Below are 21,756 nucleotides of genomic sequence, written 5' to 3'. Positions count from 1 at the left end.
TGCTGAATACGCGACAAGCGTACACCTGTATCGCAAACACTCTCCCACGCAATGTATACAAAGAGGTGTATGTAGTTAGGTGTGGAGGGATTCATTGTGGTGGGCGATCCAAAGATCAGAAGACTTAGTGAGTGCAGGGAAATGGAAAATAGAAGAAGTAACAACATATTCGATATAGTAATTGAAATCTCGATGTACAAGTAATTGTATTCGAAACTAACAACATTCCTTATCTTCCAGTATTCCTTTTCCTACAATAATCAGTTATCTGTCGTTATTATTTGCAAAATATTACAAGCTCGTGTAACAACGGCAATTACACGCAGACCTGTGCAACAATTACTGTGGACAGTTGGTGTTGGTACGCCAAACGACCACACCCGCCGTGCAAATGTTTGAGCACCGTAAAATTTGCTCGAAATCCAATTAATCCGTTGAATTAACGGAACTCTGACCGGGTTTTTCATCAATTCCCTAAATCCCGACGGGTTACGCTTAATTGTACGAATTAACTAGAACCTCGATGAGATTTCATTAACGCGCCAAGTTCCTGCGTTCGTTTGGTCCGCCCGAAAATCGAATTCGCCGCTCCGTCACCATCGCGGATTACATACCTCAGGTTCATCTCAAAACTGTTAGCCCGGACGGCGGGCTACTAGCGGATCTACTCTACTGACATAATCACCGCGTGATCCATTCTACTTGCTTCACGGATGAGCCCATTCTACTGTCTATCCACAGACGGTTTAATTCTGCTTGTCTGGCCGGTGACAGTCACATTTCACTCGTTCGGCCAGGCAACGACCCGTTCCACTTGTCGGGCCACACACTGACAGGTTACTGCGAACCGAATCGACCGATCACGAAACGTCCACTTTTCAGAACTTCAGACCATCCTCTTGTTCTTGAATACACAAGCTATACCACTGTATCAATTTCTTCGTTTTTCATATTACGAAAAGATGCCCATGAAAGGATTTGTTCCGTTTAAATCTCGGCGAAGCACGCCGAGCACTTAAGGGCGATTTCTTAACAAATCCTGCTTGTTCGGTAGGCAAGAGTGCATCTGTTACTTAAACTTGAAATTTTCTTGGGAACTGGTACAGAAGTTGTGCTCGCGAATTGTCCCCAGAGTGGTCTCGCGGTAGATATACTGTTCCGAGTTCTAAGAAGCAGCGCTGCAAGAGTCAACAGTTGTTTTTAAAAGTTGCATCCCGTCTCGACAGTTTCGTTGAATAATCAAGAGGACAGAGCAATTATTAGGGCACTTCTATTCGAGAGTATCTCCTGATTACAGTAGAAACCACGGTCCCCCGATCTTCCATTTATTTTATTCCCAGGAATATAAAAAGTCGCGGGGACGAGCGTCGGACAAGATCCCAAGGCACCGTAGCAAAGAAGCTCCGAGGTATAGAAAATAACTCGCCCGCTGGAAAATCCTGCCCAACTTCCGCCATTAATAACCTCCCATTCAGAGGGAAAGGGAAATACTAAAAAGAAACTAGCGCGCAAAGCGGAAGGTTCGAGTCCATAAACGAAGGGGATCTGAATAGAGAATGGAATGTACCTGTGCAAAGTTCGCCGATACGGGTTTAAATGGAAGCAGCTGACGCCCCCAATACGCCGAGTTTATTATTCCAACGACCGTTGTTACCCAAATTTTTAAAATCCTCGCCACTTTCTCCGTCAAATTTGTAGCGCCGCAACGAGCCTGCCTGACTTAGGTTTCTGTTCCAGAAATCAATATTTTTCAAGTCTATTTCACTCCAGAGACATATCCAAAGTGCCAGAGGAATATTAAATATACAGTGCGACGTATTTAAATCTGTTCGAACCCACCGATGATATCAAGTATTATTATTGCATTTACATTTTCATTACATTTCTCAGCAACTACGTCGTACGGTAGCGGTTAAAAATACAGGACGACGACCAAATCGAGCCGACAGCCCCTCTCGGTGCTGGATAAAGAAAGAGAAATGACGAATCGGGGTCTCCGTCGGGGTGGAACGAAACGATCGGTCAATAAAAGCCACAGATTGGAAACGAGTTCGCCCGGGTAACCAACAATTTCGCGTCGTATTTCCAGCGAGTAATCGGATCGATTCAGCAATTAATGCCTCCTTTCGAGCCTCAGAGAGCGTTCTTCGCCCCGAGGAGAAGTAGTGGACCGTCCGTGAGTTACTCGGTCAATCAGTCGGACCGTCGTCGCAGAGTGCTCCGACGTTTTCCCTTATTTACGTGGCGCGACGAATGACCGATAATGAGAGGCCGCCTCGACCCTCTAACGAGAAACCGTCCGCGAAAGGAGAAACGGCTGGGAGCACCGTCGAGGGAGCACCCTCGAGAGCCAGCTGGCATGAAGGATGAACCGCGTCGAAGAGGGAATTCGTTCGGTGGCGTTCAGAGATTGCCATGATATCCTGCTACGACTCGCACCGCAAGTCACACAGTGGCTAAAACAGACTCCTAACTCTTCATCACTGATATTCCTGCGACTCAGAGAGTTGTATTTTATTCGGGATAGCGTGGATGGGATGAACACCGTGTATCAGGCTCGAAGAGAAGGAAATCGAGAGGATGATCGAATTCTTCTGCACCCTTAAATATGATACAAGTGTAATAGGTTCGAAATACGATCTAAAGAGGAAATCGGCTAGAACTGCGTATAATATTCGAGTGAGGGTAATGGAATACGAGGGACTTCCTGTTTGCAACCGAATACGATGTGAAATCGAGATTGGATATACGGAATATAGAAACACGTTGCCGTTTGTGGATTTCGCGACGTTGATATCTGTGCTGATATCTCTGCGCGCCTCGGGTCCAGGCAATATAAATATGGGGAGGAATATGAAAAATTTTGGATTGGTCTTTTTAATAGCACGCAGTGTCCTGATTATTATAGGAATTGTGAACGTTGAATATTTTATTGATGGAATTAACGAGGGCACGTTTACTTTCGTAGCTTCCGCGAAACTCAAAGCTCGCCTGATAAGCTTCTTTACAAATACAGCGTGACACGATACGCGCTGCTTATAATTAACCTAAATGCCACGTCCGGGATTAATTAAATTTCGCGTGTATGCACGGCAATTATGCGAATTTCGGCGGACCGCCTGCATAAGCCGCGCCCCATTGTGCTGGATTTTATTAATTTCAATTCCATCCGAACGTGTTTACTAATGCAGCTACATTTCGTTCGTTTTAAACGCCACGTTGTTTCAATTCTCCTGTTTCACGCGTAGCGACCGCATTTCGGAATGATGTTCCGCCGCAACATAAAAGCAATTATATTCGTATTAAGCTTTCATTTACCCTGATGGATTACAGCAATATTCTCTATTCTATTCATCGCAATACCTCGATACCCTTAGTTCTAAAAACGAAACATATTAAAGTAGAAATACCAAGTCCGTTCATATTTTAATCTACATATCTGTATTTCCTTCTTACATTAAAATCACAGAGGGGAGAATACAAGATTCGTGTCGCCATTAGTGAATTTATTCCAGTGTTCCAAGTTTCATCTATTCCTAAAGTCTGAGCACAATATTTCGTGTCGTTTTTATCATTCCACGGGTTGCCAGAGTGTCTGTTCCACGGCGTGAATTCAAAGTCGCAGATTGAACCGAATGCTAAGAAAGTTGACGGAAAACGTTCGCCTCGGCGAAAGTTCTTGAGCTCGCGAAACCCGATATGAAAAGAAGCTCGCGAAAGCTTACGCATCCTCCAGCTGGAACTCGCTGCGGCGTCCACAAGAGCGCCTTTCGAGACGTTAATGACGCCAACGGTGATTTCTATCGCATTCCCGCAGACGTGTAACTAAAATCTCGAAGCCCCGAGGAAATCGATAAAGCACAAACGACGAGTTTGTACTTATGACGACACGACTGGGTAAGAGAATGGCGGGGGAGGAATAGCGAGCTACGCGTCGCGCATAATTGCCTGCTGGAAGGATAATGAAATTCACGAACGCGAGCCACGGCGCAGAGAAAATTCAACGTGACGTGGAAAAGTTGTGAGAAAAAGGTGTCCCAGCCTGTCGTCGGTGTTGATTACCGTGTTGCGCGGAGCTGCTCGTTCCGATCCTCATCCAAAATATCTGTTATCGCGGCTCGTGTGACTACGGCTGAACTCAAGGAGAACTGAATCGTCTTCTTAAATAATTGATCGAATTATTCGATGCAGAATTAATTGAACGGAGCTGAAACTAAAGCTGCTTGTCTCCCCAAATAACACACGCTACTTCGCGTAAATAATATGCATTATCGAGAAAGCACGATGCATTCGCATATGATAAACATTTCAGGCGTAGAAATAGCAATAAAGCGATAGAGAATTCGTAGCGTGAAATCTGTCTACCATTCCTCCGATTAACGCGCGATTCTCCAGGAATATTGCAACCGACAAACAAAAACCGACACGAATGCCAGTCACGTGAATCTCGTGTCATGAATGCATCAAGCGAGAGCATCCGTCAAAACTTCGATTAATCGCCCGTCTGCGTGCACTGGCGCAACGATTAGCGTTATAATTCGGGAAAGGAGGATCCCGTTTCATTGTACTCATTCATTTTTCTCATGTTTAGTAGGTACAGGAACTTGTTTTATGGCATCGCTTCATCGAAGGACCTCTTGCCCAAGGAATAAAAAATCCTATCGTTCACTGTATTAAAAATGCAAAGCCACAGCTCGTAAAAGGCGGTGAAATTCTGCAGCAGCTTTATCGCAGCATTCAACCTACTTGCTCCCGAAAGTGGAGGCGATCGCGACCCTTCCGATCCCGGTGCAACGGAGTCGCCGTTTTTCCCCGCTCGCGAGATTACGCTGTCCACGGCAGGACGCGTTCGTACGTTTCGGTAACCTAATTGCTGAGGCCGAACCGTGGAGCTCGATAAATAAATTGCCAATGCGACAGCACACGTTTGCACTGTTCGATTTCCAGCGTCGATTCGTTCGCCTCGATTACTTAGATCGTCCCGATAACGGCCGTTCTCCGTGGCCACCGGTAGGTCTCGCTCCTCCTCGTGGCACCGAGCTTGTTTTTCCCGCGATATGTTCCATATATCTGAGAGAGCTTAACTGCTCCTGCGGAATCGAACTTGGCCCCACCAACTACGTGACCGCGGCGTGGCACGGCGAAAACTGAGGGTTCTGCGACAATTGCCGAGGTCCTGGCTCGCGTTTCTGGGTGACCTTTAAATCCAGGAAATCTTGGAGGACATCGTAGACCAAGAGACCCTTTTCGAGGATTCTTTAAATTGGCAGTCGGTCGGTCTAGCGGCTACTACTCGCTGCTCGTAGTCGCGCGATTAAAACAACAAGTGAGAGTCCGCTTCCATTTGGAAAAATTTTCCTTACTCCAACGTCGACACACCGGGCGTGCACTCTATAGCAGAAACTACAACGAGTGCTACTCCTCTTTCCGCAGAAGGAAATGGAGGGGAAAATGATGTCGAGGTGGCACGGCGTCAGGGCGCAATAGCCTGTCCGGCGCTCAGCTTGAGGCTTTTTAAATTGGACCTGTAACTCTTCCTCGTGGTTCTTTATTATTTTCCTCAACGGAGTTTCCTGCTTTCCAGCCATCTCCATTTTACCCCTGGCGATGCTTCTCTCCGTTCGTGTACGTATAAAGTATAAGCTGCATCAGGTGAATCGGCACGTAAAGAAGCTTCGCTTGAAAATGCAAAGCTGAAAGTAATCGTCATCGTAACAGTTCCATGGAGGGCGCATAGAAGTAGCGTAGAATCAGCGCGAGGGTGTTCCAGGAATGGAGTAGAAACAGTACCTACCGAAATGGCACGAAAATTCCGAATAACATCAGTGGATCCAGTGGCCTCGCTGCCATAGCTAATGTAATCAGCGTAACCTGGTGCAGGAAATTCGACCATTTATCAACACCCCGCGTATTCGAGTCGCCGAGGAAAACGAAGACGGACGAGGGGCATTACACGACCGTCGCGCAGAGACGTTTTCGTTCGTCAACGAAATTAGAAGTTATCGCCCGGGTCTCCATCGCGTCCGCGATATTCCTTCGCCACGAGAAAAACATAATTCCTGGGCGGCTGGGTAGATGTGTGTGACTTCCGGGATTTGTCGAGGCCGTACGTGGAGCTTACAAGTGAAATCCAATTTCATCTCCCTCTCGGAGTTACTACGCTTCTTGGACAATAAACACGGAGGAAGCCAGCCAGATTCGTTCATTACGAGCGCGGGGGTGGCATGGCGGAGGGAGCGCGCTAGCCGAGCTCACCAGGGCAGAACAATAAGCGCGTCTCTGTCGCGCTGGAAACGGCATCATCAACGGACGCTTCAAAAATTAATTTCACCGGTTGGACGAGGCTGCTCGTTTCCAGATGCTGCGAACGATAGAGGTGGATCGCGGGCGCACAATCGAAACGCGAGCGACGAGAGACAATGGAGTTCTCGGAGGTACCAATTAGTATGGGGGACGGAAAGGCTTGCTTTTCGCTGCGATATATGTTGGAATACATTTTTAGCTGCTTCTCAATTGGTATTGGCGCGCTGCAGGGGTTTAATTGCTTGGTAATAATGGGACAGAGAAATTGTTGAAACGTTTATACGCTTTGGTGAAGTGGATTACGGCGGAAACAGTGGCGGCGATGTGTCATTTGCTGTTGCTAAACAACGCGATGAAAGGAAGCTTTGATTGTTATTATGTGCGCTGGAACTGAAGCAAATTTTAATATCTTGTGAAAACAAATACGAATTTATGGTTAAAAGTTGGATCCTAAAACCAAAAAAGGGTAGCTAATCAGCGCACGATATTCTAGAATAATTCATCCGTGTGTCGAAGCCTTGTATCAAGTTTGCAAAGAGATCCAATAGCACCTGTTAGCTGCGCTACTTAGCGGAGACTAAACATGCTCACAAACGAAGCCAGCTAGAATCGCTTATTAGAGCCACGAGCATCAGCGTTGGAGCGGTCTTTGTAAAAAGAAGCAATCCTCTTTCAGTCCCCCAATTACCCTCACAATTTTCAATTAATCACTTACACGAGAGGGGGGTTTCTAAATCCCCACTAAATACCAGAAATGTCCGGCCGTAAAATCCGTAACTTTCCACCTGCAGTAATAAAAGGAGCGTCTAATCCTCTTTCACGCGACAAACTGCACTCCAGGCAAATCGCATTAGAAACTAATAGAGTCGTCTCTAAAAATCAGACCCGCGGCTGTGCGTTTCGACGCCCGATAACGCGCTCACGGGGCAAAGAAACAAACGCCCCTCGGCAATCGCGCATAGCTAAATTCCATTTTGCAAACCAGTGAACGGCCGATGAATAACGCGGCCGCCGTGCAAAGCCACATTGCAAAACTCGTCGCCGTTATTAATACCGGCACGGTGTCGCCACGGTTAACCACCGCTAATTAAATATTCACTGACGTCGAAAAACGCCGATTAAACCCGCTTGTCTGCGCGACCAACGTGGACCGGAACCGGAACTTCCATTGCCGAAATGAAAGGTGCGCTCGAGTCCATTAACTGCTTCCACCTTCACTATTGTCGGAGGATCTCTGTAGCATTGTGAACGTGAATTGTGGCTGGGCAGTGTATTGGAAAGTCTTCCATAATGATATAAATTACTCAAGCAACGGTCTACGAAACCTAATACCGCGTTTGACACATTACGTTTCGTTGAAAACCTCCACCAAAATTCTAGGTAATTTTTTGTAATAGCTGTAGTTAGTCTAAGTGATAAACTTGTTAAGAATCTTTCGCTGGATATATCTTGCGTGCACGTTCCATTCACGTTCACCCCGACTTTCGTGTCGCGGCGAACCACGTCGCACCAGCAACGCTCATAAATACTTGGAGAACGAGGTTCTGTCGCCTAGGTATTCTGTGGTTGATTATTTAGCGCAGCAGGCTGCAGCCACTGCAATTCGCTCGCGGTCTGCTAGTTTTTCCCCGCTGATAATTATGCTTTATATCGACACGAGCACCCGAGGGCGAATGTTGTTCTCGAGACGCTAATGCCTGTTCCGTGCCGTACTTTAACGGACGTACGACTCAGGCCGGCCAGACATCTTCGTGCATCTTGGATACGCTGCGCTGGCAGCGTCGTCTGGCTCTCTCGAGCGGATAATCCGGCTTGAAGTCGAACGAACGACCGGGCTTTTGTCCCGATTTGTCTTTAAGAAATATCCAAGACGCCTTCGCGACGCCGGTGGAAGCTCTGCTGTCCACCAATTTTCCCTCGGACTTGGTCAGAATTGGAGAGAAATGGGAGCCACTACGTTGGCTCTTATACGGAAGAATTTCTGGTTTTCGTAGCTTAGAGTTCCTGAAACGCTGAATAGATGGTTCCTAATTAAATGCATCTTATTAAAGGGAAAATAAACTACTTCCTGGGTTAAAGTTCGTCGTCGATGGGAGCACCCTTCTTTAGAAAAGTGGCTCCGTCCCTCTCGAAGACTATCCGGAAACAGGATTAGTTTTCGTCGTTCTTTCTTTCTCGTATCCTATTTCCTGCGCAACCTTCGACCTTCACACTTCTCCAGGACAAGTTAGAAAGATACGGCAAGACAGTTCTTTCTTCAGTTCAGTTTTTTAAGTTAATTGGACATTCCTTGTTACATTTTATACTGATCTGAGTTCAACGACGCGCCAAATTATTATACAATCACTGTTGTGGCGTGGGAGATCAAGTCGTATATGATCAACGACCAGTCTGAATTTGCCGCACTCTTATGACGGGTTAAAATCACAAGAGCTCACTGAATATTTATTGTAATTGACGCGTAATAGATTTATTGTCAATGGTTACAAATGTACTGCGAATACTATTGAAGCGTACAATTCTTAAGGTTTTCCTGTGTTCTTGAATCGTGTGATTCTGCTTACACGTGATTGAGTTCTCGAATTGTGTGACTCTGATTAAGCGATATTGAATTCTGACATTCTGGTGTCGTGGTCGCTCGCAGGAAAACTAAAATTTCCCTCTCCAAGGAATTCGGCGAAATAGTGGTGGTTCCAGGAGGAGGGTTGAAAACGACTGATTGGCGTACGCGTATCGCGAAGAACAGTGGTGAGGGTGAAAATAGCGGGAGCAAATCTAAGTCTCTCCTACGTGTCGGGGACCGGTGAACAACAACAGGTATACGCGAAACGGACTTTTGAGCCTTCGCGTGGTGACCGCGCGGCTGCAATAAAATGCGCATCTGCTTGCTGTCCTAATCCCTCTGAACTTTCCAAATTGGCTGCGCTAATAGCCACGCTCAGTATGCTTTACAATTGAGTTTTAATAAAAGTCCCGAGTTTATGGACGAGGGCGGAAAGCCAAGTGTCCGCCAGATGACGAACGCTGCTTCAGGGAAAAACCCTGATCATCGGCTGGATTATAACATAGCTTCACTCAACAATCACTGTCTGCTGGCCCCATAAATGTAACAATGGGAACGAGAAAAATTGGGGAGCTAGAGATAAAGAAAGCAGAAACATTGTTCAAGTACTTCACTAATTGCCCGCAAATTCCTCTCCCATTATTAGAAACAATTCGGCGGTGTGTAGAAGCTACATTCCCATTATTCCTTCCAGTAACGGCATCACTTCACATCTAATTCCAGAGCGTACAAATTATTCTCCGCGAAAGAGATTCTAATCCCCATCCGTTCCCTTCCATTAAACGAGCCCCGTGCATCCTCGTAACAGCGAAACGACAATAATTCGTTCGCAGGAGCGCCTCGAATTCCATTTCCAATTCAGATCCGTTAATTAGACGTCGACCGTCTCGCGGCAATAAATCGATTCCCGGCCCTAGCCCTGCTGCCGGGTAGGGAACAAATAGGGAAACGCGCGGATCCCCCTTGCCAGGGAAAAGCTGCGATAGGGCGCGCGCGCTGTGGCAAAATTGAAAATTAAAATTTATGATTGCATTAAGCAGCTTAAGCGCGACACCGGCTGCGCCCAGGAGGGAAACTTTCGAAACAATGCCGACCAGCCAGCGGCATGAGTAATTATACGGTCAACCTATTTTCTTTTCCCATCCTTTCTTTCCCCGATCCGCCGCTGCCGCGAATTCTCACGGCTGCATTCGTCCCCAAGGCACCGTCGCGTCGAGCGTATATCCTCCACCGTAAACATAGCCAGTAGAAATTTCGGCGGAAAGTACAGACTCTCCCCCGGGACACGTTGCTTTTTTTTACCTTTTTTCTTCACCCATCACCCGCGTTTCGCGCGACACGCTTTCGCATTAATCTCTGTAACCCCCTAACAGGCTTCTACCCTTTGTGCGCGCGAAACGTGTGTAAAAAGAGAGGTATCCGCAGGGTAACTAAATGAACTGTAATTACCTGCGCCGAAGGAGGCTCTGAGAATGTTTGTGTTTACCTTGGAGCACGAAATTTGCTGAGCTCGAGACGCTCCGGAAGGAATGGTGATTTTTTTCAGGAACCTCTTCGGGAGAATCGTATTGTGCACCTCGAATTTATGGTGCTCAAGTTCTTGTCGCAATTCATTGCGAACTAAGAAAGTATAGTGTGGACCTTTATCGAGAAGCACGAAGTTACATCAATACAGGATGCTGATCCTGTCTCTTGACTTGTTATTTCAAACTGGGCTAAGGGAAACGAACGGAAGTGGGGACGACTAGTCTCCTGGCCCTCAAGATCAGCAGACCTTGCAGTCTGCAGGCTGCCTTCGAGAAACTTGGAAGAAAAAAGTTTGCCGGAGTGAAGATACGACAAGTGACAGGATAGTACTGGGAGCGAATTTGAATACGCTCAGATTAAGCCAAGTCGCCATGGGCGTTGCGAGCTGATCGATTCAGTGACGAGACGCTGTCTCAATTAACGTATTTTTCCAGGCGATGTTGGGTGGAGTGATTGTTTGTTCTACATTCTATCTCGTTGGCGAGATTATAATTCCAAATTAAAAGATAGCCCTCTTCTTTTTTGTCCTCGACCCTTTCTTCGAACTCTAATTTCTTTAAAATGATTTCATCGACAACTTCGTGAAGCTTTTCATCATCATTCTCCCTCCTCAATGTTATTAGAAGTGTTCTTAGTACTTCTTAAAATATTACTTTATGAATTGCCTGAATAATGGTCATTTCTTCGATCTGTATAGCCAGATTACTATGGATGAATGAACTCCACTTATAGCCAGACGGTCGAATGGTTTCAGAGAATGGCATCGCTAAGCTGAAGCACATTCTCAGCTTCAACCAGCCGCGTATATTCTCCATAGTTGTCCAGCTCATTAAGGCTTGAAGGATCTCGAATTCGTGGAAAACTTTCGTGCATTAACGAGCCCCGTCCGACAAAGATTTCCTAGCCGCAGAGCTGGCATCTGCAGGATAACGAATTCCATTTTCATTTTTCACGGTGGAACTTTCCTCCTTCGAATTCCGCGGGCCGCGAGGCTATTGGGAAATTCCTCGAAAGCAGAAACGAGGTCGCGACGCCTTAAAAGGCTTCATCGGCGTTCAATTAAACAGTCTAACATGGCGAGAATTAACTGGAGGGCCGTTCTCGGATGCCTGGAGGTCAGTTGCTCTTCGTTGGTTCGTCGATGGAGAAATTATCCGATGGAAAATATTTCAATCTCTCACTATTTCCTCCTGCAGTTCCCTGCCTGACCTTCTCAGAATACAATCTCACTCTTGTTTGAACGATACTCTTCCCAACTCTTCAATCTCAAAAATCCTTCACACCATATCATTTAAAATTTAGAAGAAGCTTCATGGAGTCCCAAAAATAGTTTACACCTCTTATAGCCACTTCGTGACGTTCTGACTCCAACGAACATATAATTACGAAATTGTTACCCCACTTTAAACACATCCTCACCCACTCCAAAAGTAAACCTCGTCCAATCAGTGCTCCATGTTCGCTGTGTAGCTTCAATTAACTTCTAATTCAAATGACCCCATCTCAAAAGAATCCCGATACGACCGACTCCCCCAAAGACGGCCAAAGACACATAGGTCGTAGAATTTAATCAATCCCGCCGTGTTTGACGTCACTGGTATAGTTAGCCGTCGATTGGTTACACTGTTTCACGCTTAACTGAATTAAGACTGAGAGAAGCTCGAGTCGGATTAAAGCGGATTCCGTCGCAAGCGAGAATCATCCGGAGATCCCCGTTATCGTCGTCAAGTTCCATTCACTTTTTTGTCGAAGTTTGGCTCGTCTCCTTCGCTTCCCCAGGGGGGAGGGGGGCGAAAGCATTCCCATTAAAGTCAGCGAAAAAGCTGAACGATCCTATCGCAGCGACGGGCCCACATAGCTGTCGGGATCGAAGAAAAGAACGCGCGAGATGATCGCCCGATGAGGCGAGCTTCCGAAAGCGTCGCGCTAGAGTCCCGTAACCAGGCGATTCCGTTTTTATTACATTTATGGAATTGTATTTACACCGGCAGACAAGAGCGGCGAAGCGCGCCGCCGGCTCGAATGGACGTAAAACTGAGGAGGAACGATAAAGGCAGTCGTTCGAAAAAGAATTTCCCATTTATACGCGAAAGACATTGGGGCACGTTATGGGGGTAAACGGCAATATCTGGTCGCGCCTGATACGAAACTTTTCTGAAAACGGAGCGGGGACACGCGATGTTTTATTATAAATGAATGATATTAGAAGCATGATTAGGGGACATTTCAGTACTGTTCGTATATTCTCCCCTCTTCTGCCCTCTGGCTGTGCTCTTACCTCCGATAGCAGACTAAATTGAATCTACGATGGGATTGCACCGAAGGGTGATATTTAAAACGCGCGAATAATGAGGGCTGTATTGAAGTCTGGTGCGATTTCAAAGAAGACGGCTGAAAGGGGATGTTTTTCAATTCTGTCTCTATCCAGTTGATGCCCTGCTATTGCAGGCTTGGTGGAGAATGGTCTGGTGATCGATAAGTTTATATTTAGCGTACACTCGTCACGATGTTGTCGTGGGGCAATATCAACAAGTTCTACCTTGATGTGGACGTAGAATGTGTACACTCGTTAGCGTGGCCAAGGGCGTACTGAGTTACTGTTCTCTCGTGGGAAACAGAGCACAGTGGATTCTACACTTACCTGGTCACAGTTGCACAATGGTTGCGAGGTTTGCGCAGGGAGCAATCGATTTTCGTATGTTCGAAACGGGAACATCGCATTCTGGGCTTCTGTAAATAATCATTTAAAAGGACACGCACGTAGAATCAGTGTACAGCGATTGATTTACCTAATTAAACCACCCTCGATGAGATTTCCAAGAAAGATCCCGCGCGGAATCACCCACGAAGGATCGCGTAATCGCTTCTCCCCTCGCGAAACTGGCGCTTTTATGGCGTCCCCGATATTTCATCAAGCCACGAAATCATCAAGTTCAAGGCGAAGCGGGAAAATCCGATTCTCAACGTTCTCCGCGGTACGGCGTACAATTTTATGGTCCCCGTAAAGACGATATCCTTTTCTGATTACGTAGCAAGGGAAGGAAACGGGTCGGAGATACGTTCGCACGCGGGCGAAACGAATCGGAGGAATTCGCGTACCCCGGTTGAATACGCAGGAACTCGTTCGATTCGGGATTCGAGTGTACGATGATTTCCGTGTCACAGCGGAGTTGTTTCCATCCCGTTTCTTCCGTGGACACGCGTGTCGCTGGCGTGGATGAAATTCGTGACAAATCGATACGTGTCGGTTGGTGATCGAACGCATTGGTGATCGTTTGTTCTACATGCGACGGTGCAGCAGCATGCTGGTACCCGTCGGTTCGATTCTCTGGTAACGTGAATTCTATGAAATGCGCTTGTAAGGGTAGGAGCAGGGTTGACGATTGATGCAAGCTTTGTCTTCGAGTAATTTGGGAAGCATATTTCGTGAATTCTTTGATTGTAACGAACTAATTCCTTGGCTGTGAATTGGAGGACGAGAGATCGATGATATGCGGAGGGTAGAATGGTTTCTATAACGTTGCTTCGTTCTGTAGAGTGAATGTATGGGACTGGGAATTATGTGGGGGTGTTAATGGGTGACGATTGATTTTCAATTTAGTGGTTTAAAATATTGCACGACGTGCAAATGGCGTTTCTGTTGAACAATAATAGAGGAACGCGTGCAACGGTGAGATAAATGCAGATTTCAACATCAGATACCTTTTCATTTGAATGAAAATGAACCTGCAGAATGATTGAGCCATGTTTTGCATGAGCTGATGCTAAACTGGATACTACACTGATTCTTATCTTCGTAAACGTGGATGCAATACGTAACTGGAATTGATCCTGCCATTCCACGTGTCTAAAATACAGTCTAAATCTTCAATGAACCCTGAGTCGTACTCTATACCTCCCACACAGTTCACGAGACTCTGTAACGCGTTTTTTGTTCTTCCACCCCGACAAACTTTCATTTCATCCCTCCTTTCGACACTTTGAAACTTTCTATACTCACACGTTCACTTAGACACACGTAAACGTTTTCATCGATCGTACCACACGGACGAACTCTTGCGCTCTAGCAATCAGAGCTTGTTCATTTTTAAAGAGTGATCTATTTTGGTGGTCGTGTTTCTTAATAAAATATTAATTTCATTCTATCGATTCGAACGGGAAATATACCTACGTAATATGGGAAAGTCGAATCGGCAGTGCAAGGAACGTACACCGATTCGATTCGCAGCGATGCAAGCCAATGCAAGTCTCGTGGATCTTTCTGCCAAATTTCGTGGTCTTTATAGAATAAGTCTTAACACCATGGAAACTGTGCGAGCGATGACTCGGTGCGAGGACGCCTCGCACTAAGCCACGCAATCCGTTCTGCTCCTGTTTTTCAGATAACACCGGCGTGGGCGGCATGAACGCACGAGACTGGTTATGAAGTGCCATTCGCAGGGTGTCGGGCGATCTCAAGCGATCCATCAAGATCGCGGCCGACAACTTTCAAACTTTGTGTTACGCAGCTGTATAGTGTATAGGAAGAAAGGAAGGGGAAGGGGCGGGGAGGAAGTGGATCGGAGATCGAAAGAGAACATGGACACACAGTGACAGTATATCACGCTATATGTAACCGAATATAGCGCGAGTGAGCAGATAAAAGTGTACAAGTTCGGCGCGCGAGAAGTGACTCGGGGAAGGAGGACAATCGACATGGAGAACGTGGCCATTCAGCACAGTACATCCAACTACCGTTCGATTTTTCTGTCGTCCAAGGCCTCCGCGAGACGTGTGAAAGGGCCATTCATGTTCCTCCTCAGGCCACGGGGAAGATCGTAATTTCACTTTCGGTACGCGTCGCGGAATTATGCACGATGTGTCGCCTCGGGGATCATCGGCTGCCTAAATCGGATCGGATCGTGGAGGCTTAGCGGACACCGGTGACCCAGAGAGAGCGTTATCGCAACGCGAACTTCATGAAAATGGACTCGACGAAGCTGGGTGGGCCAGCCCCAACCAGCCCGAGGGCTCATTCGCCGGTCCTGCCGAGCTACGGCGCCGCCACCGCCGACGGCAACATCGACTACATGATCGGCGATTATATGGAGAGGCTCGGCACTCGATTGAATATACTCGAGACAGAGCTGAAGTACGCATGGAGGGCGCTGGATCTCCTCAGTCAGGAGTACATTAAAATGTGGGAGCGATTGGAGAAGCTCGAGGGCCTGCTCTACGAACAGCAGACCGTCATCAGCCAGCTGATCGAGTTCTACGCGAGCGGTGGCAGCCATGAAACCGCGGACGTGGTGGAGGAGACGCTGGTCGACCAGCAGAGCACCGTCGGCGAGCTGGACGCGATCGCGAAGAGCATAGGCGCTTCGATGAGCATCGACGAGAAGCTCGCCCAGCAGGAGATGGCGAGGATGCACGGCCTGACGCAAGACAGCACGACCGCCGCCGCTGTAGTCACCGACATGCACAGGAACGTTCGGAACCTGGACGCTCTGGAGACACTCGCGGAAGAGAGTAACATCCCAGACGAGGCGTTCTACAGAAGTTTGAACAACGCGTACAGGGAGGACCTGATCTGCGGCGACACGTCCAGGCCAACGTCGCAGCTGGGGATGATCTGGGAGGAGGCGGAGGACGAGGACGTGAACGGGAAGAAGGAGGTTGAGGCGAGCATGTTCGATAAGACCGCGGCCAAGGAGACAGAGCTGGATGAGCTGGACACAAAGCCAACGAAAGAGGAGATCCAGGAGTCAGTGACGAAAAAAGAAGAGGAAGAGGAAGGGGACGGGGACGACGACGAGGACGAGGGCGAGGTGTTCAGCGCGGCTGACTACAAGAGCTACCGCGGGAACACGCCCTGCGTTAGCGAGCAAGATCTTGCCCAGCTGTCCAGGCTCAGCTCGATCGATCAAGTCACTTTGGAGAAGCTGCACGAGCTGGACAGGTTGACCAGTAAGTTGCAGAAGGACTCTCAGAACCTGATAGAGCTCAAGTCTCGGTTAATGGACTCGCCGAAGAGGCAGTACAGTTCAGAGGCGGAATCAAAGCTGGCCGAAGAAGCGAGTAGCATAGACGAGCAACTAAGAAAGATTTACGCGGAGACAGACGTCGATAGCTGGACGTTTTCGAAGAGTCCTGGATCAACGGGTAGATCGATCTCCAGAGTCAGCACCGACAGCGACCTGGCAACCGATGGCGACTTTACAGCCAGATCCATCTCACCTAGGCTGACGTCCACGTCCAGGACGAACTTGGATCCCATCCCCAGTACCTACACCTCACCCAGGCTAGGTTACACCTCTGCCGCGCGAGAAAAGAGTCCGGAGCCTGTCATTCAGTTGTCCATAGATGTGGGCAGCTTCGCCAAGGGTTACGCGGAGAACAAGGAACTCACGGACCTGATGGTGGAAAGTTTCGCGGCTGTTACCTGCGCCTCGCCCACCATATACAGCACCACCACTGACAAGGTGCCGTCGCCTACGCTCTCAGTGGGCAGTGTACACAGTGTGCACAGCGTGCACAGCGTGCACAGTGTGCACAGCTCGCAGAGCCTTCGAACCAGGCAGGACGGTTATTTCGGTAGCGCGGCAAGATTGAACTTGGAGTTTCAAGAAAGTAGAACACCGCCGAGTCCATCACCCAGTTCACCGCCCCCGCCAGCTCCTCGAGACTCGGCTGACTCGTTCCTGATGCCAGGCTCCGATCAGAGGGAGCCCGACACCAAGAGTTCCCAGAGCCCTACGTATCTGCGAAGCGCGGAGAAGCTTGTGTCCCTGGAGCAGGGTCGCCTAAGTCCGCGAACCCCACACTCGCCCAAATCGCCGCGCGTGTCGCCTAAGCACACCGCCAAGCCCGGCGGTGTCGCTAACATCGTCGCGGCGAAATCAGATTCCGGCCTATCCTCCATGAGCGGGTGGAGCAGCTTGGACAAGTCACCGAGCTCTCCGAAGAGTTCAATTAGCAAGATGCTCACGTCGTACTCGGTGGACCACGCCAGAGCGAGCCTGATACCAACTACGACGTCGATCAGGCCCACCAGTCCCATACCACCTCTTCCAGAGACCACAACTGCGGTAATCACGCAGGAACCTTTGTACGACACGCCCGAAGGCAGAGACGCTTTTGCTAACGCCGCCACCACGGTCACTAGCCACTCGTTTACCGCGACGATGAATCATCTGTCAGCATTCACCTCCATGAAGACACCGACCACCAAGGAAGACTACAGCTTCGTACCTCCACCAGCGCCTATCGCGACCACCTGTCAGAGCCCTAAGAAACGAGGTCGTCAGCAAACGTTGCAGCACACCTACGACACCGTGGCACCCGGCACCACGCTGGATTACATATACAGGTCCGAACAGCCAGCCATCTATTCCGTAGCTGGCAGCAACCGACAAGAGGTTATCACTAGCGTATACACCAGCGGCTCTGGGACCTACGGTCCAAAGACTACGACGACGGGCTACTATCCAGAGGCGATGGAGAACTTTAATAATTATCAGGACAGCATGGGCTCGGCGCAGTACACGGAGACAGCTATGATCGCCCACGCGAAGAAACCACTGAGGAGCGTTATGTACACGGACGGACTGATGAACCACGAGGCGTACAAAGCTGCGGTGTATCGCACAATGTTCCCCACGGGGAACATCACTGACGCTTTATCCTACTACCCAACCAGCGCGAACTTGCCGCGAACGGAGACGAACGAGTGCTCCTGGCTGAACTCGATGGAGGACCAGATACCCCACGACTCTACGTCGTCTAGTATCAGGTCACTGACGTCCGATGGTAGCTACGCTCAGAGTCCTTATACCGACAGGAGGTACCCCCAACCACCGGCCTACCAGGCACACCAGTACCACCACACCTACGCGAACCAGAACTATCCGCAGGCCTATCAGCAGCAATACCAACCCTATAGTCAAAGACTGAGTAGTTCCGAAAGCGCACAACTCTCCGATGGCTACCAGAGGCAATGGCAACGGGAGCATCAGTACATCCAGGACCACGAGAGCGGCAGGCCTATCGACCAGTCGCAGCATCCACAGGGTGAATACTACGACGCATCCAGCGTGATCGTGTCCCAGTCCGGATACATCAGCATCGCCACGAACTTGAAGGACCACGAGATGGAGAACGCCAAGGCTACGAAGAAAGTCAGGCGAGGTTCGCCGTTGAAGAACGCGATGAACTCTATGAGCAACTGGCTGCCCGACTTGCACCTGAGCAAAAGGCACAGAAGCCACTCGTTGCCCGGTGGTGTTAGACGGGAGGACCTCGACATGTCGCAGGAGGCGCAGCAAAACCTCTCGGCGGAAGCTGGGTCGGCTAGAGGTCGTGGCAGGGGTCAGGCAGCCAGGAAGAAGAAGAAGCACACTCTGGTCTCTACGGTATCTGGGATCCTGCAGAAAGCGAAAAGACGGAGCCATCAATCACAGTCCTTATCCGATCCCGAGCAGTCCGAGACTGAATGGGGCAGTGGCAGGCAAAGCGGTTTATCGGAGGACGAGGACAGCGTGATGTCCGACGTGAACCAGGACACACCTTTCTTCGCCAAAGTGAAAACCGCCAGCACGAAGCGCAAACCGGTGCCGCAGCCGGTTGCTCAGCCTCAGCCACAGGCAGTGCAACAGTTATCCCCGCAGCAGATCGAGTACATACAGCAGCAGCAGCAGCAGAACCTTCAGCAGCAGCAGCAGGCACTTCAACAGCAAATACAGCAGCATCAAGAGCAGCTGCAGCAGCAGGCGCTCCAGGATGGATGGAGTAAAGAGAAGGACCAGAGGAAGGAGATCGATTACGATGCTTCTGACCAAATGGGTGGTTTCGAGGAAGAAACGTCGGGGAAGAGCACTGGTTCTGGGTCCGGTGGCTCTTCCATATTCCAAACTGTCGGTGACATCAAGCGATCTACGGGCAGCTCCGACGAGGCTCCCAACGAGAAGGCCCCGAAGCTTCCTCCAGTGACCCTGATGGGCGGCGCGAGCATGGAGTTCGCTGTTTCTAGGGCGCTGGGCAAGTATCGTCAACGGCAATCGTCCACGGTGTCCGACGAGCAGCCACTCAGCGAGGAGTCCAACAACGACAAGAGATCCGAGGAGGGGACCATCCAGGCTCTGGAGACGAGTTTCGAGTACCCCGAGGATATGTCGGAGAAAAGTGAGAAGAGTGAGAAGTCTAGCAGCACCAGGCTACCGGAATTGGTGACCAGCATATCGGAGGAGGCGCCTCCGTCAGAGGGGAGCCCGTCAGCCTCGAGCACGAGAGGACAAACGCCGGGCAGCCGATTCCTGCCGCGTCACCAGCAGTCCCTCGAAATTCCGTGGCCCGGACGCGCTGGCGAGCTAGACGAAGACAACCGGAGCACGCATTCCTACAGAAGCACGTCGAGGGTGTCCTCCAGGCGGCAGAGCACGGAGGACTCGATCGATTCTGAGGACGAGTGGTACCGATACGAGCTGAAGAAGCTGGAGGAGCTCGAAAGGCAGTCGCAGACCGAGGTAGAGATGGGAGAGGTGCTGGTGGAGGAGCCCGAGGAGACTGAGCACTACCAGCCGGACGAAGTGGTGAAGGAGAAGATGTCGTTCGTGCTGAAGGAATTGAAGCTGAAGGCGAGCACAATGCCCAAGGAACCGGTGAAAGAAGACAGGGAAGCGAGGGGGGAAGAGGTGAGGGCTACCAAGATCAACGGAACCATCACGAAGGAACGCCGTATAGAGGAGAGGGACAGGTATCGCGACGAGAAGCCGATCCCTAGGCGGAAGTCTGCGGTGAGCATCGAGTCGGTGTTTGCAAGGGTGACCGATTACCATACGTGGGCGAACGAGGAGGAAGCCAGGAAGGAGAAGCCACCGTCGTCGGTGGAGGGTTCCTCTGGCGAGACCTCGGGCCCCGACAGTCCTGTCCAGTCGATGGACGAAGAGGAGGAAGAAGAGGAGGAGGAAGAGGATCTACCGAAGGATGTCGAAGAGGAAGAGTCCAGACGCAGCTCCGAGGGCTCGACACTTCGTCACGGCGAGAAAGTCCATCCTGGCTCGGAGCCACCGTCTCGCGAGGGCAGCGTCAGTGTCCCTCCCAGCGAGGTGTCCGTCAGCATCCATGGTGCTTGGGACTCGGAGAGCACTGTCCTCGAAGGGCTGGAGCGCGACGGTGCCGGCAGCGCCGAGACCGCGACCACGGCTACCTTGAGCCTGCCGAAAATCAAAATCGACTCCTCGTCTTGCGGTAGCTCCGACGCCACGCTGAAAGAGGGCCAGGTGAGCCCTGGCCCGCCCGGCTCCAAGTGGAAGCTGCTGAAAGCTCTGAAGGAACGCAAGGCCGAGGAGAAGCTGAAGGAGGTCGAGGAGGCCACAAAGGAGACTACTATCACTCAGGGACCCACAGCAGTGAGTATCATGATCAAGTGAGGACACGAAAACTTATGTAAGGCGTACTCGAGATTCGGGGGTTGGGTCAAATTGTAGGTGTAATTACTCTTTTATGAACATGATCTTTGCTGGCTGATGCGTTTCTTATGCTCTTAACCGGTGTCTCAGTTAACTTGGTTCCCTTGTTGACATTTGGTTTCGAGTATCGTTGGATGGGGTATTAGGCGATGTCGAGGATCTTCCGCAGGGATCGATTTTTAAGGTGAAGGCATCGAAAAAGTGAATTGTGAATGTTCTCATCTTCCAGACTGACCTGATTATCGCGGCATCGCGTGACGTGCCGAAACATCATTTTTATGAACACAAGTGTTTTTAATCACTTCGGGACTTCAGCACAAAACGTTTTCGGTGACTTGAGTATATAATAGCCGATCCCGATGCTGTGTCCCCGATACTAATACCCTATCTACCAGCTAACAGGAGGAGAGTGATGTCAGTCCACGAGAGTAGATTGAGAACTCCCAGACCGAGTTTAATATTACCGAAAGTCACAAAACAAACGGAACAAATGTAACAGTAGTCTACGAGGTGTCACGGCTTTGGAACTAAAGAATCGTCCAAAAGTGAACTCACATCGCTTGACTGCTATGCCCCTCGCATAATATCCTCTTTCATACGTCACACTTGGCTAACGATTTAGCGGCCCCAGTTGATTTCTCGCCAGCTTGAAATTGGTTTTCACCAACGAGTATCGAGTACGCTGTACGCGAATGGACTGTGAATCCAGGCAACCTACGAATTTAAGCGTAATAGTGTGCGCGCGTAAGGGTTTAAGCGTTTAAGGTCTGTGCCAGCGCGTGGCACGTGAATCCAGTCAATACTAAATGCGATGGTTGACGGAAGTGAAGCTTTGCTGGCGTATTTACGCGAGATTACGTCCTCGTCGTCTTGGCCGGTGGCGGGAGAGCGACGACGTAGGGTCGGTCACGAACTCGA

At 49.5% G+C, this 21,756-nt stretch overlaps 1 protein-coding gene across 2 annotated transcripts in view; it reads left to right on the top strand.

The window, feature by feature from the left end:
* The window catches only part of Unc-13 (unc-13), a 144,897-nt gene that overhangs the window by 46,000 nt on the left and 77,141 nt on the right, over positions 1–21,756 (top strand). Inside the window, exon 2 of one of the 2 annotated variants that reach the window (XM_076808292.1) lies at positions 14,776–20,778. In XM_076808292.1, the coding sequence (XP_076664407.1) occupies positions 15,352–20,778 (5,427 nt within the window). In that variant the 5' untranslated portion in view covers positions 14,776–15,351. Of the gene's footprint in view, positions 1–12,842; positions 20,779–21,756 lie in introns of those variants that run through there. The other variant, XM_076808290.1, reaches the window with a different exon arrangement.

This window comes from Andrena cerasifolii, chromosome 3 (assembly GCF_050908995.1).
Source record: "Andrena cerasifolii isolate SP2316 chromosome 3, iyAndCera1_principal, whole genome shotgun sequence".
Classification (NCBI taxonomy): domain Eukaryota; kingdom Metazoa; phylum Arthropoda; class Insecta; order Hymenoptera; family Andrenidae; genus Andrena; species Andrena cerasifolii.
Note: the sequence above shows the minus strand (reverse complement) of the source record. Positions and strands in the feature narration are given on the sequence as shown.